Source organism: Scyliorhinus canicula, chromosome 26 (genome assembly GCF_902713615.1).
Source record: "Scyliorhinus canicula chromosome 26, sScyCan1.1, whole genome shotgun sequence".
Classification (NCBI taxonomy): domain Eukaryota; kingdom Metazoa; phylum Chordata; class Chondrichthyes; order Carcharhiniformes; family Scyliorhinidae; genus Scyliorhinus; species Scyliorhinus canicula.
In genome coordinates, this window is record NC_052171.1 from 24,146,237 (window position 1) to 24,168,948 (window position 22,712).

At 52.7% G+C, this 22,712-nt stretch overlaps 2 protein-coding genes across 8 annotated transcripts in view; one reads left to right on the top strand and one right to left on the bottom strand.

Annotated features, from left to right (window-relative positions):
* Positions 1–2,533, bottom strand: part of dbnlb (drebrin-like b) — a 39,738-nt gene extending 37,205 nt beyond the window's left edge. For all 3 annotated transcript variants that reach the window (XM_038785277.1, XM_038785276.1, XM_038785275.1), the window contains exon 1: positions 2,406–2,533. In XM_038785277.1, coding sequence (XP_038641205.1) covers positions 2,406–2,488 — 83 coding nt within the window. In that variant the 5' untranslated portion in view covers positions 2,489–2,533. The remainder of the gene's footprint in view (positions 1–2,405) is intronic.
* A 609-nt stretch (positions 2,534–3,142) lies between these two features.
* The window catches only part of piwil2 (piwi-like RNA-mediated gene silencing 2), a 73,961-nt gene continuing 54,391 nt past the window's right edge, over positions 3,143–22,712 (top strand). The window contains exons 1-7 of one of the 5 annotated variants that reach the window (XM_038785474.1): positions 3,143–3,375; positions 8,042–8,271; positions 14,677–14,758; positions 15,722–15,848; positions 17,408–17,605; positions 20,897–21,007; positions 21,740–21,857. In XM_038785474.1, coding sequence (XP_038641402.1) covers positions 8,053–8,271; positions 14,677–14,758; positions 15,722–15,848; positions 17,408–17,605; positions 20,897–21,007; positions 21,740–21,857 — 855 coding nt within the window. In that variant the 5' untranslated portion in view covers positions 3,143–3,375; positions 8,042–8,052. The other 4 variants (XM_038785478.1, XM_038785475.1, XM_038785473.1 and 1 more) reach the window with 4 other exon arrangements.

Consider the following 22,712-nt stretch of genomic DNA (forward strand, 5'->3'; position numbering starts at 1 on the left):
CTTCCTCCCTTTCAGGCAGTGTGTCTACCACACCCTCTGGATGTAACAACTTCCCAACTCCCCTTTAATTATCCTGTCAGTTACTTGACTTCTATGCCCTTGACTACTGACATCTCGAAGGGAAATAAAACTTTCCTGACCACTGACTTAGGCCCCGAATGAAATCTTCCCTCAGCATCCTGTGCAGCTTTTCTCGCCCCCATCGGCATCGCTGAAATTCTCCATTGCTGGCAACATACTCACTTGTTCAATCACATTTTTCCTGTAATATGGCCACCAGAACTGTACAAATACTCTAGCTGTGGTCCAAGTGTTCTTTGCAGCTGCGGCATAACCTTTTATAATCTATTCCTCAGCTAATACAAGTATCCCATCTGCCTTCTTAAGCATTATATCTATCTGTCCTATGACCAAGGATCTCTGGCCACACGCTCCAAGGTGCCTCATGCCTCATTCCTCTACACCACTCACCATCCTGTATTCTGTTCATTACTTTGCCCTGCTCATACTTAAAACCTTGAACTTTGGACTCAATTCCATTTGTCATTGTTCCGCCCACTTGACCAAAGCATTGATATCTTCTTGCAGTTTACAGCTTTCTACTGATCAACCACATTATCAATTTTGAAACTGCAAAATTGTTAACTATGGCCTCTACATTTAAGTCAAAATTGGTACCGATTGTCAGGATACTAAGCCTTGACTGAAAATAGCCTTCTAGACTCCAAAACACCACCAACCTTCCCCTTTGTTTCCTGAGTCCCGAGCCAAATTAAAATCCAATTTGCCAGTCGCCCTTATATCCCATGGGTTCTCAGCAGAATATCATCCAGTTCTGAGCGCCACACTTCAGGGTAAATGGGAAGGCGCTAGAAATGAGAATCCGGGAGAATGGCTCCAGAGATGAGGAACTTCAGTTCCATGGATAAGATTGAAGAAGCTCAGGCTGTTTCGCTTGGAGAGAAAGTTGAGAGGAGTTTTTTTTTATAAATTTAGATTAGCCAATTATTTTTTTCCGATTAAGGGGCAATTTAGCGTGGCCAATCCACCTACGTTGCACATTTTTTGGGTTGTGGGGGCGAAACCCACGCAGACACGGGGAGAACGTGCAAACTCCACACGGACAGTGACCCAGAGCCGGGATCGAACCTGGGACCTCAGCGCCGTGAGGCGGTTGTGCTAACCACCAGGCCACCGTGCTGCCCTGAGAGGAGTTTTAACAGAGAGATATCAAAAGGAAAAGGAGAGTCTGAACACAGTGGATATGGAGACACTGTGCCCATTGGTGCTAAGTGCAAGCCCCAGGACACTGGCAAAAGCTGCAAAATGAGCAGAAACACAGGTGGAGATGTGGAACGTACTGCTCAGTGTATATGTGTGTGTGTGTGAGAGCGCAGCCGGTTCAACCGAGGATCTGTACGGGCAGGGGATTGTCAGAGGATGGGTGTGCAGGGAGGACAGGGAATAGAACATAGATTATATCATGCGGAAGGAGGACATTCAGCCCATCGAGCTGCATCGCCCACTTAAGCCCTCACTTCCACTCTGCCCCTGTAACCCCATCTAACCTTTGTGGACACTAAGGGGCAATTTAGCCTGGCCAATCGACCTAACCTGAACATCTTTAGACTGTGGGAGGAAACCCGAGCACCCGGAGGAAACCCACGCACACACGGGGAGAACGTGCAGGCTCCGCACAGACAGTGACCCAAGCTGGGGATCAAACCTGTCGCTTGAAGCAGCTGTGCTACCCGGCTGCCCATCCGAATGCCACCTCCAGAGGGCTAGCACCAACAGAAAAGGCTGAATGGCCTCCTGTGAAAATTGTTCACGTCAAACAGAGGTGACCCTGGATCAATCTGTACCGGGGCGGGGTATTCAGCAGCAATCTGCTGCCGCCCACCGGGGGGTCCGGCTCCCCGCCCACCGGGGGGTCCGGCTCCCCGCCCACCGGGGGGGGTCCGGCTCCCCGCCCACCGGGGGGGTCCGGCTCCCCGCCCACCGGGGGAGGGGGTCCGGCTCCCCGCCCACCGGGGGGGGGGGGTCCGGCTCCCCGCCCACCGGGGGGGGGTCCGGCTCCCCGCCCACCGGGGGGGGGGGTCCGGCTCCCCGCCCACCGGGGGGGGGGGTCCGGCTCCCCGCCCACCGGGGGAGGGGGTCCGGCTCCCCGCCCACCGGGGGGGGGGGGAGGGGGTCCGGCCCCCCGCCCACCGGGGGAGGGGGTCCGGCTCCCCGCCCACCGGGGGGGGGGGGGTCCGGCTCCCCGCCCACCGGGGGAGGGGGTCCGGCTCCCCGCCCACCGGGGGGTCCGGCTCCCCGCCCACCGGGGGGTCCGGCTCCCCGCCCAGACACACAGCCCGAAACCCGGCCATCACTCCAACCCCACAACAAAGGGTTTGACTCACCAGTCGGTGGCGGTCTTAGCGTTCACCACATCCCCGTAGGCCGCCTGCAGCGCCGGGCCGTTCCGACTCAGGTTCAGCGCCATCACCCCCACACCGCCCGACAGCCAGTGCGCAGCCGCAGCACCCAGCCCCGCCCACCCCCTGTATGCAGCCGCAGCACCCAGCCCCACCCACTCCCTGTGCGCAGCCGCCAGCCCCGCCCACCCCCTGGATGCAGCCGCAACACCCAGCCTCGCCCACTCCCTGTGCGCAGCCGCCAGCCCCGCCCACTCCCTGTGCGCAGCCTCAGCACCCAGCCCCTGTACGTAGCCGCAGTCCCGCCCACTCCCTGTGCGCCACCACAGCACCCAGCCCACCCACCCCCAGGGCACAGCCTCAGCCCCTCCCGACAGCCACTGCGCATGCTCCCAGCACCGCCGCGCGTGCGGCCCATCGCCAGGATCTTTACCGCGCAATTCTTCCCCAATGCCGTGACTCATTGACTCCCCTTTCTGCCAGTTGATGGACACACGGAGGCCGAGAGGGTTCGCAGCAAGAGCCCATCCCCCCCATGAATTAAATGATCGTTGTGAAGTCAGCACGTGGAGCGGGAGTGGATTCACCACCCCGGGGGGGGGGGGGAGCTCGACGGCACCAACCGTCTCTCAGGAAGGACCGAGACTGCGCCTGCGCCGCGCGGGCTCCGCGTGCCCGGCCTGAGTGACAGCCGCGCCGGCCAATGGGCGACGGGCACTGCCCCGCCTCTGCGCCAATGACAGCCTGGGCCCGCCTCCTCGCTCTGAGTGAAGACCATGCTGACCAATAGTAGACTGGGCACCGCCCTCGCCCGGCGGCCAATCAGAGCGGGGTGCTGCCTACGTGGCCAGCGGCCTGATTGACGGCCCGGATTGTCCAATCAGACAGCGGCACCGGGGACGGCCCAGCCAATCAGTGTGGGGCGGGAGAGCGGGGGTGTGTCCACGGCTTTCAGGTCAGCGGCAGGAGGTGGGGGAGAGACCGCGGGCCGCGGATCGGTGGCCTGGCCTAGGGTGCGGGCCCGCGACCTGGGATGGGTGCCTCGCGAGGGAGGAGGTTCTGAGAGGGGAGCAAGGAGTTGGGGGTAGGTGGAGGGTGGGTAGGTAGGTGGAGGGTAGGTGGAGGGTGGGTAGGTAGGTAGGTGGTGGGTGGGTGGGTAGGTAGGTGGGTAGGTAGGTGGAGGGAGGGTGGGTAGGTAGGTGGAGGGAGGGTAGGTGGGTAGGTAGGTGGAGGGTGGGAGGAGGGGTGGGTAGGTAGGTGGAGGGAGGGTGGGTAGGTAGGTGGAGGGAGGGTGGGTAGGTAGGTGGAGGGAGGGTAGGTGGGTAGGTAGGTGGAGGGAGGTTTGGTAGGTAGGTGGAGGGTGGGTAGGTAGGTAGGTGGAGGGTGGGTGGGTAGGTAGGTGGAGGGAGGGTGGGTAGGTAGGTGGAGGGAGGGTAGGTGGGTAGATAGGTGGAGGGTGGGAGGAGGGGTGGGTAGGTAGGTGGAGGGAGGGTGGGTAGGTAGGTGGAGGGAGGGTGGGTAGGTAGGTGGAGGGAGGGTGGGTAGGTAGGTGGAGGGAGGGTAGGTGGGTAGGTAGGTGGAGGGAGGTTTGGTAGGTAGGTGGAGGGTGGGTAGGTAGGTAGGTGGAGGGAGGGTGGGTAGGTGGAGTGAGGGTGGTTGGGGTGGGTGGGTGGATGGAGGGCGGGTGGGGGGCAGGTTGAGGGAGGGTGTTGGTTGAGGGGAGGGAGGGGATTACTGCACCGAGCCTGGCTGTGATTCCCCGGCTGACCTTATTTGAATGCACCAGTGAATTCAGTGGAGAGCAGAGGCTGGATCTTCAGGGGAACGAATAACTTCTTCTGTCCATGGTGGAGTGTTGGGAAATTTGGAGATAACATGTTTGACATGGCTGATTTGGAAATGAGCTTGGTTTCTCTTGCAAACAGGTCTCTGAAAGACTACGCTTGCAACATATTTCGTGGGCTGTGATGCACTCTGGCAATGTCTCGCATAACCCATACCGCGTATCGTTACTTGAACTCAGAAACAAAAATTGTCTGTCCCAATTCTCTGTGTCCAGGAGTTGCCTAAAACGTGTCTGCCAATTTCCCAGTCGATTGCAATCTGGAATGCACTACCTTGAGTGCGTGGAGGCAGATTGAGTTGAGGCTTTCAGAAGGGAGCTAAAGCAGAACCTTGCAGCGTTTATGGGATCGGAGGTGAGACTGTCTGAAATACTCTTCAGAGAGCTGGCATGGTCTTTACAGGCTGAATGACCCGCTCTTGTGCAAGGTCTTCCATATCGGGTCTTCACTTTGGTCAACAGTATCGGAGATCGCTGCATCCTGGGACCTTGAAGGCCACAGAAAATCAAAAAGGACAGCAATTCACAAGAATAGCAGTGACCTACAGAAGCCTAGTTTCCCCTTGTGTTCACACAATCATGGTAGTGAGCATGAAATGGACACATGTGAATTTGATGTATGCTTGAAAATGTGGGAAAAGTGGAATTACGGCAGCACGGTAGCATAAATGCTTCACAGCTCCAGGGTCCCAGGTTCGGTTCCCGGCTGGGTCACTGTCTGTGCGGAGTCTGCACGTCCTCCCCGTGTGTGCGTGGGTTTCCTCCGGGTGCTCCGGTTTCCTCCCACAGTCCAAAGATGTGCGGGTTAGGTGGATTGGCCATGCTAAATTGCCCGTAGTGTCCTGTAAGGTTAGGGGGGGGTTGTTGGGTTACGGGTATAGGGTGGATATGTGGGTTTGAGTAGGGTGATCATTGCTCGGTACAACATCGAGGGCCGAAGGGCCTGTTCTGTGCTGTACTGTTCTATGTTCTAATGGGTAGTTTAATAATAAGATTGAAACCTCTGTATGATTCGATAAAGTGGAGGACACTAAAGATAGATTGCTTAAAGTGTCCTCGAATTAAATGAAAAATTAGTTATAAGCTCAACAATATGAAGCTGACCTTCATTTGACAATTGCGACCTGCATTTATCTATCACCTTTAACGTAGTCTCGTGCCCCAAAGAACATAATCCGATAAAACTTGATGCCCAGCCACCTGAGACATTAGGACAGTGTGGCGAAAGAGATAGGTTTTAAGAAGCATCCCAAAGAGAGTTGGAGAGGTCTAGTGAGGGTACCGCAGAGCTTAGCCACAGGGTGCAGAAGGCCCACTGCCAGTGGTGGAGCCCGAAAGATCAGCATTAGAGGAAGAGAGCAGGTTGCAAAGCTGGAGGAGGTTACAGAGACAGGGCGAGCTGAAGCCACGGAAGGTTGTGCGAACCCGGATGAGAATTTTAAAACTTGAGATGTTGCTGTGCCCCTGGAACCCACGCCATTCAGCGAACACAGGAGTGATGGGTGACCAGGACTTGCCGCCAACTATGGGGAGCAAAATTAGGACAAAAATTCCACTTCGAGGTCAAGTAAACCGCGAAAAGGAAGAACAAAATCGGTGGGATCTCGAGAGTAAAGGGAAAGAAGAGTGGCAGAGGACACATGATATTTTCACTGATGAAGATCGAATGAAGGCAGAAGATAATTGGAAGAAATATGCCGAGGACTGCATCGGGAATCTGATCAAATATGCAATTGATTACGGTCCGGATTGAATGTCTAAAGTATAAAGCCATTCTGAACTAGGCATACTCTAGGACAAAATGTGAGAAACGTCAATGTCCCAAAGGTAGAAGTGCAAGGTAGTCCTCCGAGTACAACGTAGACAATTTGATTTACTCTGCAGCCTGCTATGTACTGTGCCTGCCTGCTCAAAATATAACCGTGCTCTCATCCCGATGAGAGCAGTTTCAGATCTGCACTGGACCGTCTCATGACTTTAGCATAGCCAGATACTGCTGCAAAGGGACCCTCCTTCCCCTGTGATTTGGAGTTTACAGCAAGTGCAAAAAGGTCTTCTGTTAAATAAACTCCCTCCTTTTGAGAAAACTATAATCTCTCACCTGCCTCCATGGAAGTTTCTCGTGCTTCCTGAGAGTGGAAAACAAGAGGCTGCCATATTTGACGTGTTTGATCCCAACTCTCCCATGTGACGCAAGAGAGAAATGAGCCCTAACTTCAGCCTCGCATTAGCTCACACTTGAGGATTCGCTTGACGGACTGGCTTGGTTTTCTGGAGGGAAACCTTTCTCTGCACCCCTTCCCACTTCAAACTTCTGCAGCCTGATCCCCATTCCAGCCTCACGGTGGGTCAGAGCGCCACCTTAGCCACCCCCCTGCTGAGCTCCCCTCACCTGGGACTGCTAATTAAACTGTCAGTTTAAACTTGCAAACCTCTCTCGGTTTGTGAGTTAACTGATCAGTCCGACATTATGCAATTGATGACATCAAGGGGCTGGTTTAGCTCAAAGGGGCTGGTTTAGCTCACAAGGCTAAATCGCTGGCTTATAAAGCAGGCCAGCAGCACGGTTCGATTCCCGTACCAGCCTCCCCGGACAGGCGCCGGAATGTGGCGACTAGGGGCTTTTCACAGTAACTTCATTGAAGGATACTCGTGACAATAAGCGATTTTCATTTTTTTCATTACCTAGGGGGAAAATATGAGAACCTGTATATGATCCACGGTCTCAAACTAGCATTTTTCATCAGCTGAGCAAACAGTCAGAACCTGGAGCAGCAAAGTACTTGAACTGCAGTCGGTCCACAAAAGATTGGCGTAACAGTAAAGTTCCACACAGGCAGCGCCGTTTACCTCATGGAGGGAGCTTGGGAACTCAAGTTTTGGAATTTGAAGCCAAGAGGTTTCATTCGATTTCGATGTCCGTGGTTTCGGTGAACAAGCTGATTGCTTCACATCTTAGGAGATGACGGGTTTGTCACAGAAGAATGAAAGAACTTGCATTTCTATAGCACCGTTCGCAATCTTGTGACCACTCCCATAACCCAAAGTGCTTTAGAGTCCATGCAGTACCTGTGAGTTGTGTCTGCTGCTCGTTGGCATAATGGCGGCGTGAGATCATTTACCCCTGATTTTGATGTCTCTCATGAAAGACCGCATCTCTGTTAGGATGACACTCTCATATTATTGGCCCTGGGTGCTTTGAGCCTGGATTGTGGGCCCGTGCCTGAAGTGAGACTCAAACCCATGGGTCATTTGACTTGGGTGAGTGCTACTTCTTGAGCCATCGCTGACAGAAAAGTCCAGGGGCTGGATTCTCCGCCGCGCCACATTTCTGTCTCTACGGGCCGGCGGGATTCTCTGTTACGCCTGCCGGTTAATGGGGTTTCCCTTCGCCTTGTCCCACGCCTTTGGGACACTCCCGGGAGCCAGCAAAACGGGGAATCCAGCCCCGGATCTAGTCAAAACGTAGCATGTGTTCCAAGTACAGGATATTAGCTGGTGATTGTTACGGAGTGTTATTATTCTTCATCTTATTTAAATCCATTGCTGATGTCATCAGTGAGTTGTCACTTGTGTATATTCGTATCTAACTGCCATTAGTTCCAATTCTATTACCGTTATTTCCAAGTTTTGCTAGCTGCTCCCATTTTTGAGTCCGTGCAGTATTTTAAACGTTGCTTTTTTTTTATACATTAAAGGAGGTTAACTTTATTGACGGGTTTTGGCTACCCTCCGGTTACGAACCGCGGTGATCTCACTGGGTGCTTTTGTTCCACAGGTTCTGCCCCGATGTCCGGTCGGGCGAGTCTCTCGTTCCGAGGTGGCCCACCTCGTACAGCTCCCGACCCCCGTTCCCCTGGAGCTTGCCAGCAGCCCACGCCGGTGTCGGGGGCAGACTTGGCGCGAGGGAGGACAGTCCCGTTCCTGCGGCCCCCCAGGTCCGAGTCGGTGGGAGATGACGCTCAGCCAGGCGGGCGGCTTGCAGCAACTCCCAGACTGGCCTACCCAGTATGTATGGCGCGTTGTTTGGACAGAGGCTGAAATTAGTTCGGCAGAGGCCTCATTTGAGGAACCTGAAACGCTTCAGTTTTAAATTTTCTTTGGAATATGTTGGGTACAGCTATACAAGAAGATCGTGGTTACTCTACCCATGCAATTAATCTATTAATGTATATCGTGTCCCCTTTAAGGTCACATTGTTCAGTTGAAAACAGATTTCTGAGGTGAAGTTAAATAGATGATTATCAAGGAAATCTTCGGATAATCGGTTCAACTTGTCTCATTCGCACTTGTTATCATAGAACCCCACAGTGCAGAAGGAGGCCATTCTGCCCATTTAGTCTGCATCGTCTCCACGCCCACGTCTCCACCCTATCCCCGAAACCCAGTAACCCTACCTAATCTTTTGGATACTTAGGGTCAATTTATCACGACCAATCCATCTAACCTGCACATAAATATGTGGGAGGAAACCGGAGCACCCGGAGGAAACCCACGCAGACACGGGGCAGAACGTGTAAACTCCACACACAGTCACCCGAAGCCAGAGTCAAACCTGGCTCCTTGGTGCTGTGAGGCAGCAGTGCTAACCACTGAAGCGAATGGCGACTTGATTAGTTCCCGAGCACATCCTCTTTTCAATATAAATTTTAACTGGGTAATATTCAGTCATGCTTTCCCCATTATTTTAGAGAGTGACTTTATTCAGAAATAGAATCTGTACATGACTTTGGAGCTGACTGAATCATTGACGTGCCCCAGGAACTGGCCAGAGCCTGTTTTGAGGAAGAATCGTGTTCTGCCCGACGTTCACTGTTCCTTGCTGCAGATACTGACTGTCAGCTCTGCTGAGCGTTTCCAACACTTTGGTTTTATTTTGGATTCCCGCCATCCGTGGGGTTTCGCTTTTATTCGAAGACTTCAATTCGGGCAAGAGTCTCGATGAAGTTGAAGGAAAAGTTTAGTAAAACATTCAACAATACAGTGGGCACAGGTAGATTAATTTAACCGTGTGTGAAGTAGCATTGAGCTCTAAGAAAGAACAACGTGAGAACTTGGATTTGTATGATACATTTCAGAACCTCAATGTTCCAAGGCGCCTTGTATCCAATGAAGCACTTTAGAAGTGTTGTCGCTGTTGTCATGTCAATGATTATGGTGAGAGTCCACGATGATACGTATCATAAATAGCCTGTTGGAAGGAAGAGGCCAGTGAAACAAACATCTTTATCTTTACACTTCACGTACTGCTCTTAGTACCAGGGTATGTTCTGCAGTATCTGCTGCACACCACAGGAGGGCAGTGTCAGCAGGACCAAACAGCATGCAGTTTCAACTTTGAAATGGTCAAAGTTTTAACTCCTTTGGGGAAAGGGAGACTTTTCAACATCAGTACCCCTGATAATTGTACGTTGAATCTCTTTTATTGGCAGCTCAAGCTGTAGAATTGAAACCGACCTGTCAGGACTTGTACCAAATTTCTCTTGGTTAACAGTTGGATATTGCGATGAAATATTTTGCTCAACGGGACACAATTTCCACAATATAATAATGGTCATATTATTCATCGCAGCGCAATGATAACTATGTATTTATAAAGGAATTGGGAAAGTCCGTCACAGATTGGAAAGAGCAGGAGGGAAGCTCTTTGGCCTTACTTACTCGCACTGTCCTGCAAATATCATCGAATCCCCTTCCCCACCTGCTCGTGCCAACCTTTTTTTTAATAAATTTAGAATACCCAATTAAATTTTCCAATTAAGGGGCAATTTAAAGTGGCCATTTAAAGTGGCCAATCCACCTACCCTGCACATCTTTGGGTTGTGGGGGTGAAACCCACGCAGACACGGGGAGAATGTGCAAACTCCACACGGACAGTGACCCAGGGCCGGGATTCGAACCCGGGTCCTCAGCGCCATAGGCAGCAATGCTAACCACTGTACCACCGTGCTGCCCTGCTCGTGCCAACCTTGGCAAAAATGGGACCTTCCTAGTTGACTTGGTTCAGCGTCTGTTCACTTCCAGGGATTTACATGTTAAATTTTGATTGTGTTCCGGAACAGCTGTCTTTGATACTTGTCAATTTATGAAGACAATGTTCCTCCGTTTTGATTGAACTCTGGTTCCATCACTCACACCTAACATTCTGGAAGTGTTCTTTAAAAACTTGGGTGTCCATTGCAGGCCGCTGTCTGCTGGCTAATGATGATGTCACCGACCACACAACACAAACCACCTTGCCCTCCTGTCATCATACTAACCTATTCAGGGCTGACATTTCCAGCCGGCACTGTCAGAGTGTCAGTACTGAGGGAGTGCCGTACTGTCAGAGGGTCAGTACTGAGGGAGTGCCGCACTAGAGGGTCAGTACTGAGGGAGTGCTGCACTGTCAGAGTGTCAGTACTGAGGGAGTGCCGTACTGTCAGAGGGTCAGTACTGAGGGAGTGCCGCACTGTCAGAGGGTCAGTACTGAGGGAGTGCCGTACTGTCAGAGGGTCAGTACTGAGGGAGTGCCGTACTGTCAGAGGGTCAGTACTGAGGGAGTGCTGCACTTTCAGAGGGTCAGTACTGAGGGAGTGCTGCACTGTCAGAGGGTCAGTACTGAAGGAGTGCCGCACTGTCAGAGGGTCAGTACTGAGGGAGTGCCGCACTGTCAGAGGGTCAGTACTGAGGGAGTGCTGCACTGTCAGAGGGTCAGTACTGAGGGAGTGCCGCACTGTCAGAGGGTCAGTACTGAGGGAGTGCCGCACTGTTGGAGTTGATGCCTTTTAGTTGAGTTGTTAAACGAGCCCCAGGATTGTCCTCTTGTATGACGTTCTCCACGTCTTGGCCAATCATCAAATTTGCTTATTGTCATTTGTGGAGTTTTGTTGTGTAGAAATTGAACTGTAATGTTCCCTACATTACAACAGTGACTGCACCTTAAAAGGAATCCATTGGCACTGAAGCGTTTTGAGACATCCTGTACAAGCTATTTAGATTAAAACAGGATAATAAGAGTTTCAAAAAGTATTTGAATTGGAAAAAAATAATGAAAGCTAGTGTTGCTCCTGGCATATGTGTTGAAGACATACAAGATTTGTAAAATTTTCCAAAGATGCTCACATTAATGATGAAAGGGAGGGACGATTATTACCATTACTAGGTAACAGGTGCTGGGAGAACTCTGATCTAAAGGCTGACAACTACCTAGGAGCTGATGGCCAACATTCTAAGGCTTTAAACAAAGCGTCTGCAGAGATAGTCGATGCATTGGTTATAATCTCCCAAAACGCCTTCACTTCAGTGAGGGCCCCAGTGGGTTAGAAAATAGCCAGCGTCACATCTTTATTCAAGAGAAGGAGGGAGACAAAATCAGGGAATTGAAATTGTTTCTGTGTGTGTTGTGAGTCTCTGGACGTGGCTTCCCCAGCAAGCAGTGATGGCTGAGTTAGATACTTTATAAATTCGAGGAGCCGGGAGTCATGGGGGTGAACAGGAAGATGGAGTTGAGATAACAAACCGATCAATCATGATCTTACCGAGTGGCAGAGCAGGCATGTCATAAAGTCCAGACTAACCTGGAGGTTGTCAGGAGGTTGGGAACTTCAACTCCCAGTGTGCTTGGGTTGTTTTTGCGGATACACGGAGTGGGCTGCAGATTCAAAAGCTCTGAGGGCCCAGTGCGCCGGCACAAAAATAAATTGTGGGAAAACGAAATGATGTACCAAAGGGACAAAGAAGAGGATGCAGAGAGATGGGCGACACGGAGAGCCCAAGTTAAGAAGATAGATGAGCAGGGGGGAAAGGCTCCAGAGAGACATGGGGCTGTGGTTGGCAGATTTTAATTGGTGAGGACTCGAGGAAAAAGCTCAGGCCATCGGAATAGATTGGGAGAAGTCGTGGCCATTGGCGAGGGTCCGGAAACGTCCTGGCCATCGGAAAAGGGTCAGGAAGATGCCTTGGCCACCTGAGAGAGATTGGGAGAAGTGGCCATCGGAGAGGGATCAGGAAGAAGCCCAGGATCGATAGGAAATCTCTGGCCAGCGGAGAGGGATCGGGCTGTCGGGGAGGGATCGGGAAGGAGCCCAGGGCCATCGGGGAGGGATCGGGAATGAGCCCAGGGCCATCGGGGGGTGATCGGGAAGGAGCCCTGGGCTGTCGGGGAGGGATCGGGAAGGAGCCCCCGGGCAGTCGGGGAGGGATCGGGAAGGAGCCCCGGGCTGTCGGGGAGGGATCGGGAAGGAGCCCAGGGCCATCGGGGAGGGATCGGGAATGAGCCCAGGGCCATCGGGGGGTGATCGGGAAGGAGCCCTGGGCTGTCAGGGAGGGATCGGGAAGGAGCCCCGGGGTGGGATTAGGAAGGAGCGTCGGGGAGGGATCGGGAAGGAGCCCAGGGCCATCGGGGAGGGATGGGGAAGGAGCCCTGGGCTGTCTGGGAGGGATCGGGAAGGAGCGTCGGGGAGGGATCGGGAAGGAGCCCCGGGCAGTCGGGGAGGGATCAGGAAGGAGCCCCGGGCTGTCTGGGAGGGATCGGGAAGGAGCCCCGGGCTGTCGGGGAGGGATCAGGAAGGAGCCCCGGGCTGTCTGGGAGGGATCGGGAAGGAGCCCCGGGCTGTCGGGGAGGGATCGGGAAGGAGTGTCGGGGAGGGATCGGGAAGGAGCCCCGGGCTGTCGGGGAGGGATTAGGAAGGATCCCTGGAGATTGAAGAAGACAGCAGGAGGTTGGTGACTACATGCTCAGACCATTGTGGTGAAGGTAACCCTATGGGGTGGTAGTATTCTGCTCAGCGCAGTTGAAGAGCTGAAGTTGAGTTGCTGATGGAGTGGAGACCTCAGTAATTAAGGGGAACGGAATCTCTGGAGCCAAGACTGCTGAAACCCTGCAAGGTGGGCCATCATTGGGGCGGCACGGTGGTGCAGTGGTTAGCACTGCTGCCTCACGACGCCGGGAACCCGGGTTCGATCCCAGCCCCGGGTCACTGTCCAGGTGGAGTTTGCATGTTTCCCCCCTGGGTCTCACCCCCACAACCCAAAAAGATGTGCATGGATTGGCCACGCTAAGTTGTCCTTTAATTGGAAAAAAAGGTAGGCCATCACGGACAAGACTGTATAAGTTAGAGTGACTTCTTTTAGAAACTCATAGAAATGCAGAAAATACAATGCAGAAGAGGTCCATTGAGTCCGCATCGATGCATGAGACACCTGGCCAGCCCACCCAATCCCATTTGCCAGCACTTGGCCCAGAGCCTTGAATGTTATGATGTGCCAAGTGCTCATCCAGGTACTTTTTAAAGGATGTGAGGCAACCCGCCTCTACCACCCTCCCAGGCAGTGCGTTCCAGACCGTCGCCACACTCTGGGTAAAGATGTTTTTCCTCAAATCCCCCCCCCTAAACCCACCTTATCTTGAACTTGTGTCCCCTCGTGACTGACCGTTCAATTCATGGGAACAGTTACTCCCTATCCACCTTGTCCATGCCCCTGATAATCTTATACTCAATCAGGTTGGCTTTCAGTTTGCTTTGCTGCAGTGAAAACATTCCAAGCCTATCCAACCTCTCTTCATAACTTAAATGTTCCATCACAGGCAACATCCCGGTAAATCTCCTCTGCATCCCCTCCAGCAATCACATCCTTCCTATAATATGGTGTCCAGAACTGCACACAGTATGGCCTCACCAATGTTCTATGCAACTCCAACATGACTTCCTTGCTTTTGTAATCTATGCCTCGATGAATAAAGGCAGAATCGAACCTGGGACCCTGGAGCTGTGAAGCAATTATGCTATCCACAATGCTACCGTGCTGCCCTTAATAAGTCTCCCATGTGGAGTCTTGTCAAAGGCTATGCTGAAATCCATAGAAACTACATTAACTGCACTACCCTCATCTACATGGCCACCACATTAAAAGTATTCCTAAGAGAGGTCTTCGACTGTGGAGACTGGAATTTCCCATGGAGGGTAGACATCGAGTTTCAATTACGTTTGATCCACCGTGTTTACTGACATCCTAACATGTTGCTGAGAAATCCGAGGAACCTGTCTAGGTTGCAACTGCCGTTTACTATGCAGTGTGTTGTGTTTGACCACGGTTTTGTTAATCTGCGTGTACCTCATTTTAACACTGAATGTTAGAGTGTAAGAAAGATATTGTAAATTGTTTTATCTTCTCGACCTTGCAGAGTAAAGTTTAATGTTGTTTATTCAAAATATGTGGCTTTATTCTCTTTAACAAGTATCTTAAATTTGAAACTTTGTCTAGTTTAAACAGAGTTCCTGGACCCTGATCTGGGGGTCCAGTATAGGATCATAACAAACATCAAGGGCCGAATGGCCGCTTCCAACTTGGAAATCCTATGTTGCTGTGAAGGGTACTGTAAAATGAGAGGTGATATGAATGTAAGTTCTTCCTTTCTGTTTGTTTTCTGAGCTACTGGGTCGTTCAGCCGGACAGATCCGAGATCTCACCTCATTGCTGCAGTTCGAAGCATACGGACGTGGAGATCATCTTGGCAAGTGGATCTGTTCTTCAGTCAAGATAAGAATCAACCCGAGATGTTTGACCCTGCCCATCCTGAAGCACTGTTGCTGCCTGCCAGCTCTCTTCTAGGTGTTAATTGTTCTCTGTCCCTGGACCACCTCCCCATGGTCCCAGAAGGCAGGACAGTCCAGAGAATTTCCTCCGTGCAGAAGGAGGCCGTTCTGCCAATCGGGTCCGCGCCGGCCCTCCTGAAAGAGCCCCACCCTCATCCCAGAACCTCACATTACCTGTTGTCTGACTTTTGTTGGATTTGCTCAAGGCTGGCAGAGGTAGTGCCCATTAGCTAAGCCGTTCTTGCAACCCCTTGTGGTGCCTTGCACCCGGAGTTCAGTGGGTGCGGGGAACACGTACCGGACTTATTTTCCGGAACAGTTGCTTATATCTAACAGTGACCCAGAGCCGGGATTCGTACCCAGGTCCTTAGCGCTGCAGTCCCAGTGCTAACCACTGAGCCACAGGCTGCTCCATGCAGAACATTTTCAATGCTGAGCTGAAATATTTTCAGATTAACAGGGTGGAGCAAATGAACCAATGCCAGCTGGATGGAGGTTTGTCAGCATGGGAACACTGGGTAGCAGGTGGTAGGGGTGTTGGGGACACGAGGGCCAGCATTCACTCTGGAACCTGTGTGTGTGTGTGTGTGTGTGTGTGTGTGTGTGTGGGGGGGGGGGGGGAGTTTGTTTTCACTGGCATCCAGGGGGTTGCAGAGACGGGAAAACGTACAAACTACGCAATCAGCCAAGGCCAGAATCGAACCCGGGTTTCTGGCACTGAGGCAGCAGTGCTATCTACTGTGTCGCCGCTCTACCCATATTTATGAAGGCATTGAAGAGTTTATATATTGATAAACGACTGGCTCTTTATGCTGATCTGCTCAATACTGTCAGTACAGGAGTGTGGTGATGCTGAACTTATTTTCTTTGCTTCCTCACAGGAAGAGGACTGATGGGCAGAGGAATCGGCAGTGACTTGTTTGGACTGTATAAACATGAAGTGGGTCATGCAGCTGGAGACGCCTTTGTCTTTCCAGCACCAATGTCACGGGGTTCCGCACAATGCAGGTAAGGACAGGTGTAAGTCCGACTATCTGTCCTTGTGGCTGAACCAGTCTGTACACCTGACATACAGAGCTGTCAATCCGCTGCTGTTGTTGACTGTTTATCCCTGGTCCACAAAAGACTTTCCTTGACTCTGGATTGTTTCAGGAAGCAAACTTAATTTTTACCCTGCCACCCTCACTCAGAGGACAGCCTTTTACTCTGGCTCCCATCAGCGGTAATACCCACGTGGTGTAGCTCATTGCAACATGCAAGCCTTGCCACCACTTCAAGGTGCAGTCCTGCGGGACAGTCGTAGCCACACAGTGAGTTCCAGTCAGCAGCCTCCTACTCACATTGCGCTTGAGAATGCACAAGTTGCAGGTGTCCTTTCTCTCAGTTAGCCACAGACCGGTCGGAGTGTCTGCCTTTTCTGAACGATCAAATCAGCTCCGAGTGGTTACTCTGTACAGTCATGCTGCAGGTTGGCGCCACACCCACAGGCATTTAACTTTCTAGCTGAAAGTCACTAGGAAAGGACCATTTGTGCAATCACCTTCTCCAGTCTCTGGTATCGAAAAGGTGCCACTCTGGGAAAATCTTCTCTGTTGGACAGACTTTCAATCACATAAGGCAATCAAGCCTCTGAGAACGTGGTTATCCAGAACATGTCAGTGTCCAGTTGCAGGAATTACACACATACTCAGTAGACCCAGTCTCTTAGAATGGAAACAACCAGACGTGTATTCAAGGCCACTTCAACTTTGGAACTCTCTGCCTGTCTGGCGCCCCTGCCCCCTCCAGTCACCTGGCACCCGTTGTAGATGACGGCCAGCATTTTCTAGGGGCTTCAGCAAATTGGGAGCAGGCAGTTTCATCAAAAGAGAAATTTCAGTGCGAGATATACCCAAGATGTAAAGTTGGTGAATGATTTCCTGGTAAAATGACCGACTAAAAGTGGAAAAAAAAATCACAACTTAGAATAAGCAGGCGCACACGGAAGATCATGCCACAAGATTAAACTGGAAACTTAAATAAATATTTGGGTGGGAAGTCTCATATTTAATCATTACGGGAGAATATTCAAGTTTGCAAGTTATTTATACAATTTTGACTAATTTTAGAAACACAGATTTATGACAGAAGAGGACACATTTTGGTTGAAAATAGCCGATCCCATCTGAACTCAGCTTGTAGCTCTGGCCTCAAGCCCCGGGAGCGATCACACCTCGAATGCATCCTGTATTTTTTAAATGTAATGAGGAATTCATCTCCCTCACCCTTCCAGGCAGCAATTTGAGACCCCTTTTCTCCTCAATGCCCCTCTAATCATTCTGCCAGTTTCTTCCAAATCGCTGCACACCACCACACACCTGCTTTCTACAAATGGCAATATACCCCTCCTGTTCACTGTCTGTCAGCCTCTCAGTCAGACACCTCAGTTAAAAACAAATTCAGCCTATCCAATTTTCTCATCCCTCAAATTGTCCATTTGCTGGTAAGATGCTAGTTAATGTTTTGTATATTCCCTCCTGTGGTCATGCTGTGAGATGGTGTTATCTGATCCATCAACCTCCTCCCAGTTTCATAGGCAGAGGGACGGCCGCAGAGTCTCCTCTCTCCGGCATTGATGAGCTTGCAGCCCGAGTGAAGGGATTGGAGTTCGGACCAGCGTTACTGGGGAGGAGCAGAGTTTTTCATCCGTCGGAGACGGTTCCACCTGGAAGTAGGTCTTCCCTCGACGAAACCGCAGCAGGAGCTCAGCAGCAAGAAACCCGAGGGTGAGTGACTGTGTCGATTGGGCTGGGGTGGAGCACTGTGTCGATATGGGCTGGGGTGGAGCACTGTCAATGTGGGCTGGGGTGGAGCACTGTGTCGATTGGGCTGGGGTGGAGCACTGTGTCGATGTGGGCTGGGGTGGAGCACTGTCGATGTGGGCTGGGGTGGAGCACTGTCGATGTGGGCTGGGGTGGAGCACTGTCGATGTGGGCTGGGGTGGAGCACTGTCGATGTGGGCTGGGGTGGAGCACTGTGTCGATGTGGGCTGGGGTGGAGCACTGTGTCGATGTGGGCTGGGGTGGAGCACTGTGTCGATGTGGGCTGGGGTGGAGCTCTGTGTCGATGTGGGCTGGGGTAGAGCACTGTCAATGTGGGCTGGGGTGGAGCACTGTGTTGATGTGGGCTGGGGTGGAGCACTCTGTCGATTGGGCTGGGGTGGAGCACTCAATGTGAGCTGGGGTGGAGCACTGTGTCGATGTGGGCTGGGGTGGAGCACTGTCGATGTGGGCTGGGGTGGAGCACTGTCAATGTGGGCTGGGGTGAAGCACTGTGTCGATGTGGGCTGGGGTGGGGCACTGTCGATGTGGGCTGGGGTGGAGCACTGTCAATGTGAGCTGGGGTGGAGCACTGTGTCGATGTGGGCTGGGGTGGAGCACTGTCGATGTGGGCTGGGGTGGAGCACTGTCGATGTGGGCTGGGGTGGGGCACTGTCGATGTGGGCTGGGGTGGAGCACTGTCAGTGTGAGCTGGGGTGGAGCACTGTGTCGATGTGGGCTGGGGTGGAGCACTGTCGATGTGGGCTGGGGTGGAGCACTGTCGATGTGGGCTGGGGTGGAGCACTGTGTCGATGTGGGCTGGGGTGGGGCACTGTCGATGTGGGCTGGGGTGGAGCACTGTGTCGATGTGGGCTGGGGTGGGGCACTGTGTCAATGTGGGCTGGGGTGGAGCACTGTCAATGTGGGCTGGGGTGGAGCGCTGTGTCAATGTGGGCTGGGGTGGAGCGCTGTGTCAATGTGGGCTGGGGTAGAGCACTGTGTCGATGTGGGCTGGGGTGGAGCACTGTCAATGTGGGCTGGGGTGGAGCACTGTCAATGTGGGCTGGGGTGGAGCACTCTGTGGGCTGGGGTGGAGCACTGTGTCGATGTGGGCTGGGGTGGGGCACTGTGTCGATGTGGGCTGGGGTGGAGCACTGTGTCAATGTGGGCTGGGGTGGAACACTGTGTCGATGTGGGTTGGGGTGGAGCACTGTCAATGTGGGCTGGGGTGGAGCACTGTGTCGATGTGGGCTGGGGTGGAGCACTGTCGATGTGGGCTGGGGTGGAGCGCTGTGTCGATGTGGGCTGGGGTGGAGCACTGTGTCAATGTGGGTTGGGGTGGAGCGCTGTGTCGATGTGGGCTGGGGTGGAGCACTGTCGATGTGGGCTGGGGTGGAGCACTGTGTCAATGTGGGCTGGGGTGGAGCACTGTCAATGTGGGCTGGGGTGGAGCACTGTCGATGTGGGCTGGGGTGGAGCACTGTGTCAATGTGGGCTGGGGTGGAGCACTGTGTCAATGTGGGCTGGGGTTGAGCACTCAATGTGGGCTGGGGTGGAGCACTGTGTCAATGTGGGCTGGGGTGGGGCACTGTGTCGATGTGGGCTGGGGTGGAGCACTGTGTCGATGTGGGCTGGGGTGGAGCACTGTGTCGATGTGGGCTGGGGTGGAGCACTGTGTCGATGTGGGCTGGGGTGGAGCACTGTGTCAATGTGGGCTGGGGTGGAGCACTCTGTGGGCTGGGGTGGAGCACTGTGTCGATGTGGGCTGGGGTGGGGCACTGTGTCGATGTGGGCTGGGGTGGAGCACTGTGTCAATGTGGGCTGGGGTGGAACACTGTGTCGATGTGGGTTGGGGTGGAGCACTGTCAATGTGGGCTGGGGTGGAGCACTGTGTCGATGTGGGCTGGGGTGGAGCACTGTCGATGTGGGCTGGGGTGGAGCGCTGTGTCGATGTGGGCTGGGGTGGAGCACTGTGTCAATGTGGGTTGGGGTGGAGCGCTGTGTCGATGTGGGCTGGGGTGGAGCACTGTCGATGTGGGCTGGGGTGGAGCACTGTGTCAATGTGGGCTGGGGTGGAGCACTGTCAATGTGGGCTGGGGTGGAGCACTGTCGATGTGGGCTGGGGTGGAGCACTGTGTCAATGTGGGCTGGGGTGGAGCACTGTGTCAATGTGGGCTGGGGTTGAGCACTCAATGTGGGCTGGGGTGGAGCACTGTGTCAATGTGGGCTGGGGTGGGGCACTGTGTCGATGTGGGCTGGGGTGGAGCGCTGTCGATGTGGGCTGGGGTGGAGCACTGTCGATGTGGGCTGGAGTGGAGTACTGTGTCGATGTGGGCTGGGGTGGAGCACTGTTGATTTGGGCTGGGGTGACGCACTGTCAATGTGGGCTGGGGTGGAGCGCTGTGTCGATGTGGGCTGGGGTGGAGCACTGTGTCGATGTGGGCTGGGGTGGAGCACTGTCGATGTGGGCTGGGGTGGAGCACTGTCGATGTGGGCTGGGGTGGAGCACTGTCAATGAGGGCTGGGGTGGAGCTCTGTGTCGATGTGAGCTGGGGTGGAGCACTGTGTCGATGTGGGCTGGGGTGGAGCACTGTGTCGATGTGGGCTGGGGTGGAGCACTGTCGATGTGGGCTGGGGTGGAGCACTGTCGATGTGGGCTGGGGTGGAGCACTGTCGATGTGGGCTGGGGTGGAGCACTGTGTCGATGTGGGCTGGGGTGGAGCACTGTCGATGTGCACCATTCTGGTCAAGACGTTTGTCCTGGGCAGCATGGTGGCACAGTGGTTAGCACTGCGATCTCACAGTGCCAGGATCCCAGGTTCAATTCCGGCCTCGGGTGACTGTGTACAGTTTGCACTTTCTCCCAGTGTCTGCGTGGGTTTCCTCCCACAATCCAGAGATGTGCAGGTTGGGTGAATTGGTCACACTAAATTGTCCCTTAGAGTGCAACGGTTAGGTGGGGGTGTGGGGATCGGGTGGGGAATTGTGCCTAGGTAGGGTGCTCTTTCAGAGGGTGCAGACCCGATGGGCCGAATGGCCCGCACTGTCGGGATTCTCTGAATTCTCGATTATATTTATTGCTGACGATCTTGCCTTTATAGCCCACTAATTTGAACACCCTCAGAAATGGAAACATCTAGGCTCTTTGCAAGAGTATTAAAGTTACCCATTGCATTGTTGGTTGTGGCTGACTGCGTGCAGCTTAAATGTGTTTTCCCGCTGTTAGTTGGTGTTAATTCCTGTTGTGTATTTATTTAGGGAGCCAATTGTGAAGAAGGGGTCATCAGGAACATCCATACTTCTGGCAGTAAACCTTACCAAAATAGACTGTAGAAATGAGGCTGTGTATCAGTACCACGTCACCTTCAGGTAAGTGAGTTTCATCTGTGCTGTGGGAGCTGGGATTGGCTGCACCTATACCGGGTTTGCCCTTTGGCTCTGGGGCTGGGTTGGGGATGATTGTCCCCCGAGTTTTATTTTCACCAATAGGGGACCTTTTGGACAAATGGGATTCATGTTCACTGGGACGTCTCAGCAAAGAGCCTTAGTGTCCAGAGAGACCTTGTGTTACAGTGAAGGAGCAGGGACACGGCGGACTCCAGTTACAGCTAAGAACAGAAGAGTAGAAAGAGATGAAAAAGAAGGAGGGCGAAACAGCCACGGATATTAGAAGGGTGAGGGACAGAAGTTGCAAACAATCCCTCTCACCAAATGTGGCCCACTCATTAATTGCATCTCAAAGTTCTGACCCACTGTGCTGAAAGGTTAGACAAGCCTGGAGGGCTGCCTGCTCCAAATCTAATGCAGCAGTTTAGCATTCAAGTACATAAACACAGCCCAAATATGGTGCTAAGCTCAATGGGCTGTACTTGTATTAAAACGATATGGGAGAATATGGAACCAGTTTCATTGCACCTGGTATATATATAGTTTAATACTCTGCCTGTAGTCCACGAGCAACTTAAAGGTTATGTCTTCAGCAATGGTTACACCATCGAGGTGTTGTCCGACTCTAACCGGGGTCACTATTCCTGCTGAAATTCACTGAGCTGTACTCGGTTTAGTTTGCTTCACTCAAACAGATACTGCTGTTCGTTTTAGTCCCAATGTAGAATGTCGGAATATACGCTATGGAATGTTGAAGGAGCATCAGCCAATTACTGGAAAAGTCACTGCTTTTGATGGCACCATACTCTATCTGCCTGTGAAACTACCCGAGGTATGCTCATTTTATAGATTTATATCCATTGCGATGCATTGTGTTTATTAATCAACTTTTGAATGCCTCAGTTGAAGTGGCTGCTCATATCATAGCCTTGGGGTTATGACACAGGACTGGTGGTACCAGATAGGACGGCAGTTCAAATCCCACTTTTGCAACTGAGAATTTGAATTCATTGGATTCAATCAATGAGTTAAAAAAAATTAGTATCTGTCATGGTGGCCATGAAATGAAGTTTCTCCTGAGAATCCATCATCTTCTCTGATGTCCTTCTATCCTCCTAGGAAGGAGATCTGTCATCCTCACCCAGTCTGGCCTGGATGTGAGTACAGACCCTCAGCATCCACTGGATTCTTGGGGCGCGATGCTCCGATGGACTAAGTTTCTCCGACGGTGCGAAATGGGCGCGGGGACTACCTATTCTGGCCCTCACAGGGGGCCAGCACGGCGCTGGAGCAGTTCATGCCGCTCCAGCCTCCCTTCCCGGCACCAAATGGGCGTTGCTCCAACCCGCGCATGCGCAGTTGGGCCGCACCAACCCGTTGACCTGTTTCTCTCTTCATAGATGCTGCCTGACCTGCTGGGTATTTCTTGCATTTGCTGTTGTCATTTCAGATTTGCAGCATCTGACGGATTAAACATTTTTTTAGAAACTGGCTCAGCTTTGGGTTTCACTGTTGTAATAACCCTGGCGTGACCCACGGGATTGACCCAATTGATCTCCCGATGGGACTCGTGGAATATGAGCTTCCCTCCTAATGGGTGGAGGCCCATCAGATGGGGCTGATAGAATCAACACTTAAGAGCTGGCCTGGATTGGGAGTGGCATGATTGGTAGTCCCAGTTGGGACC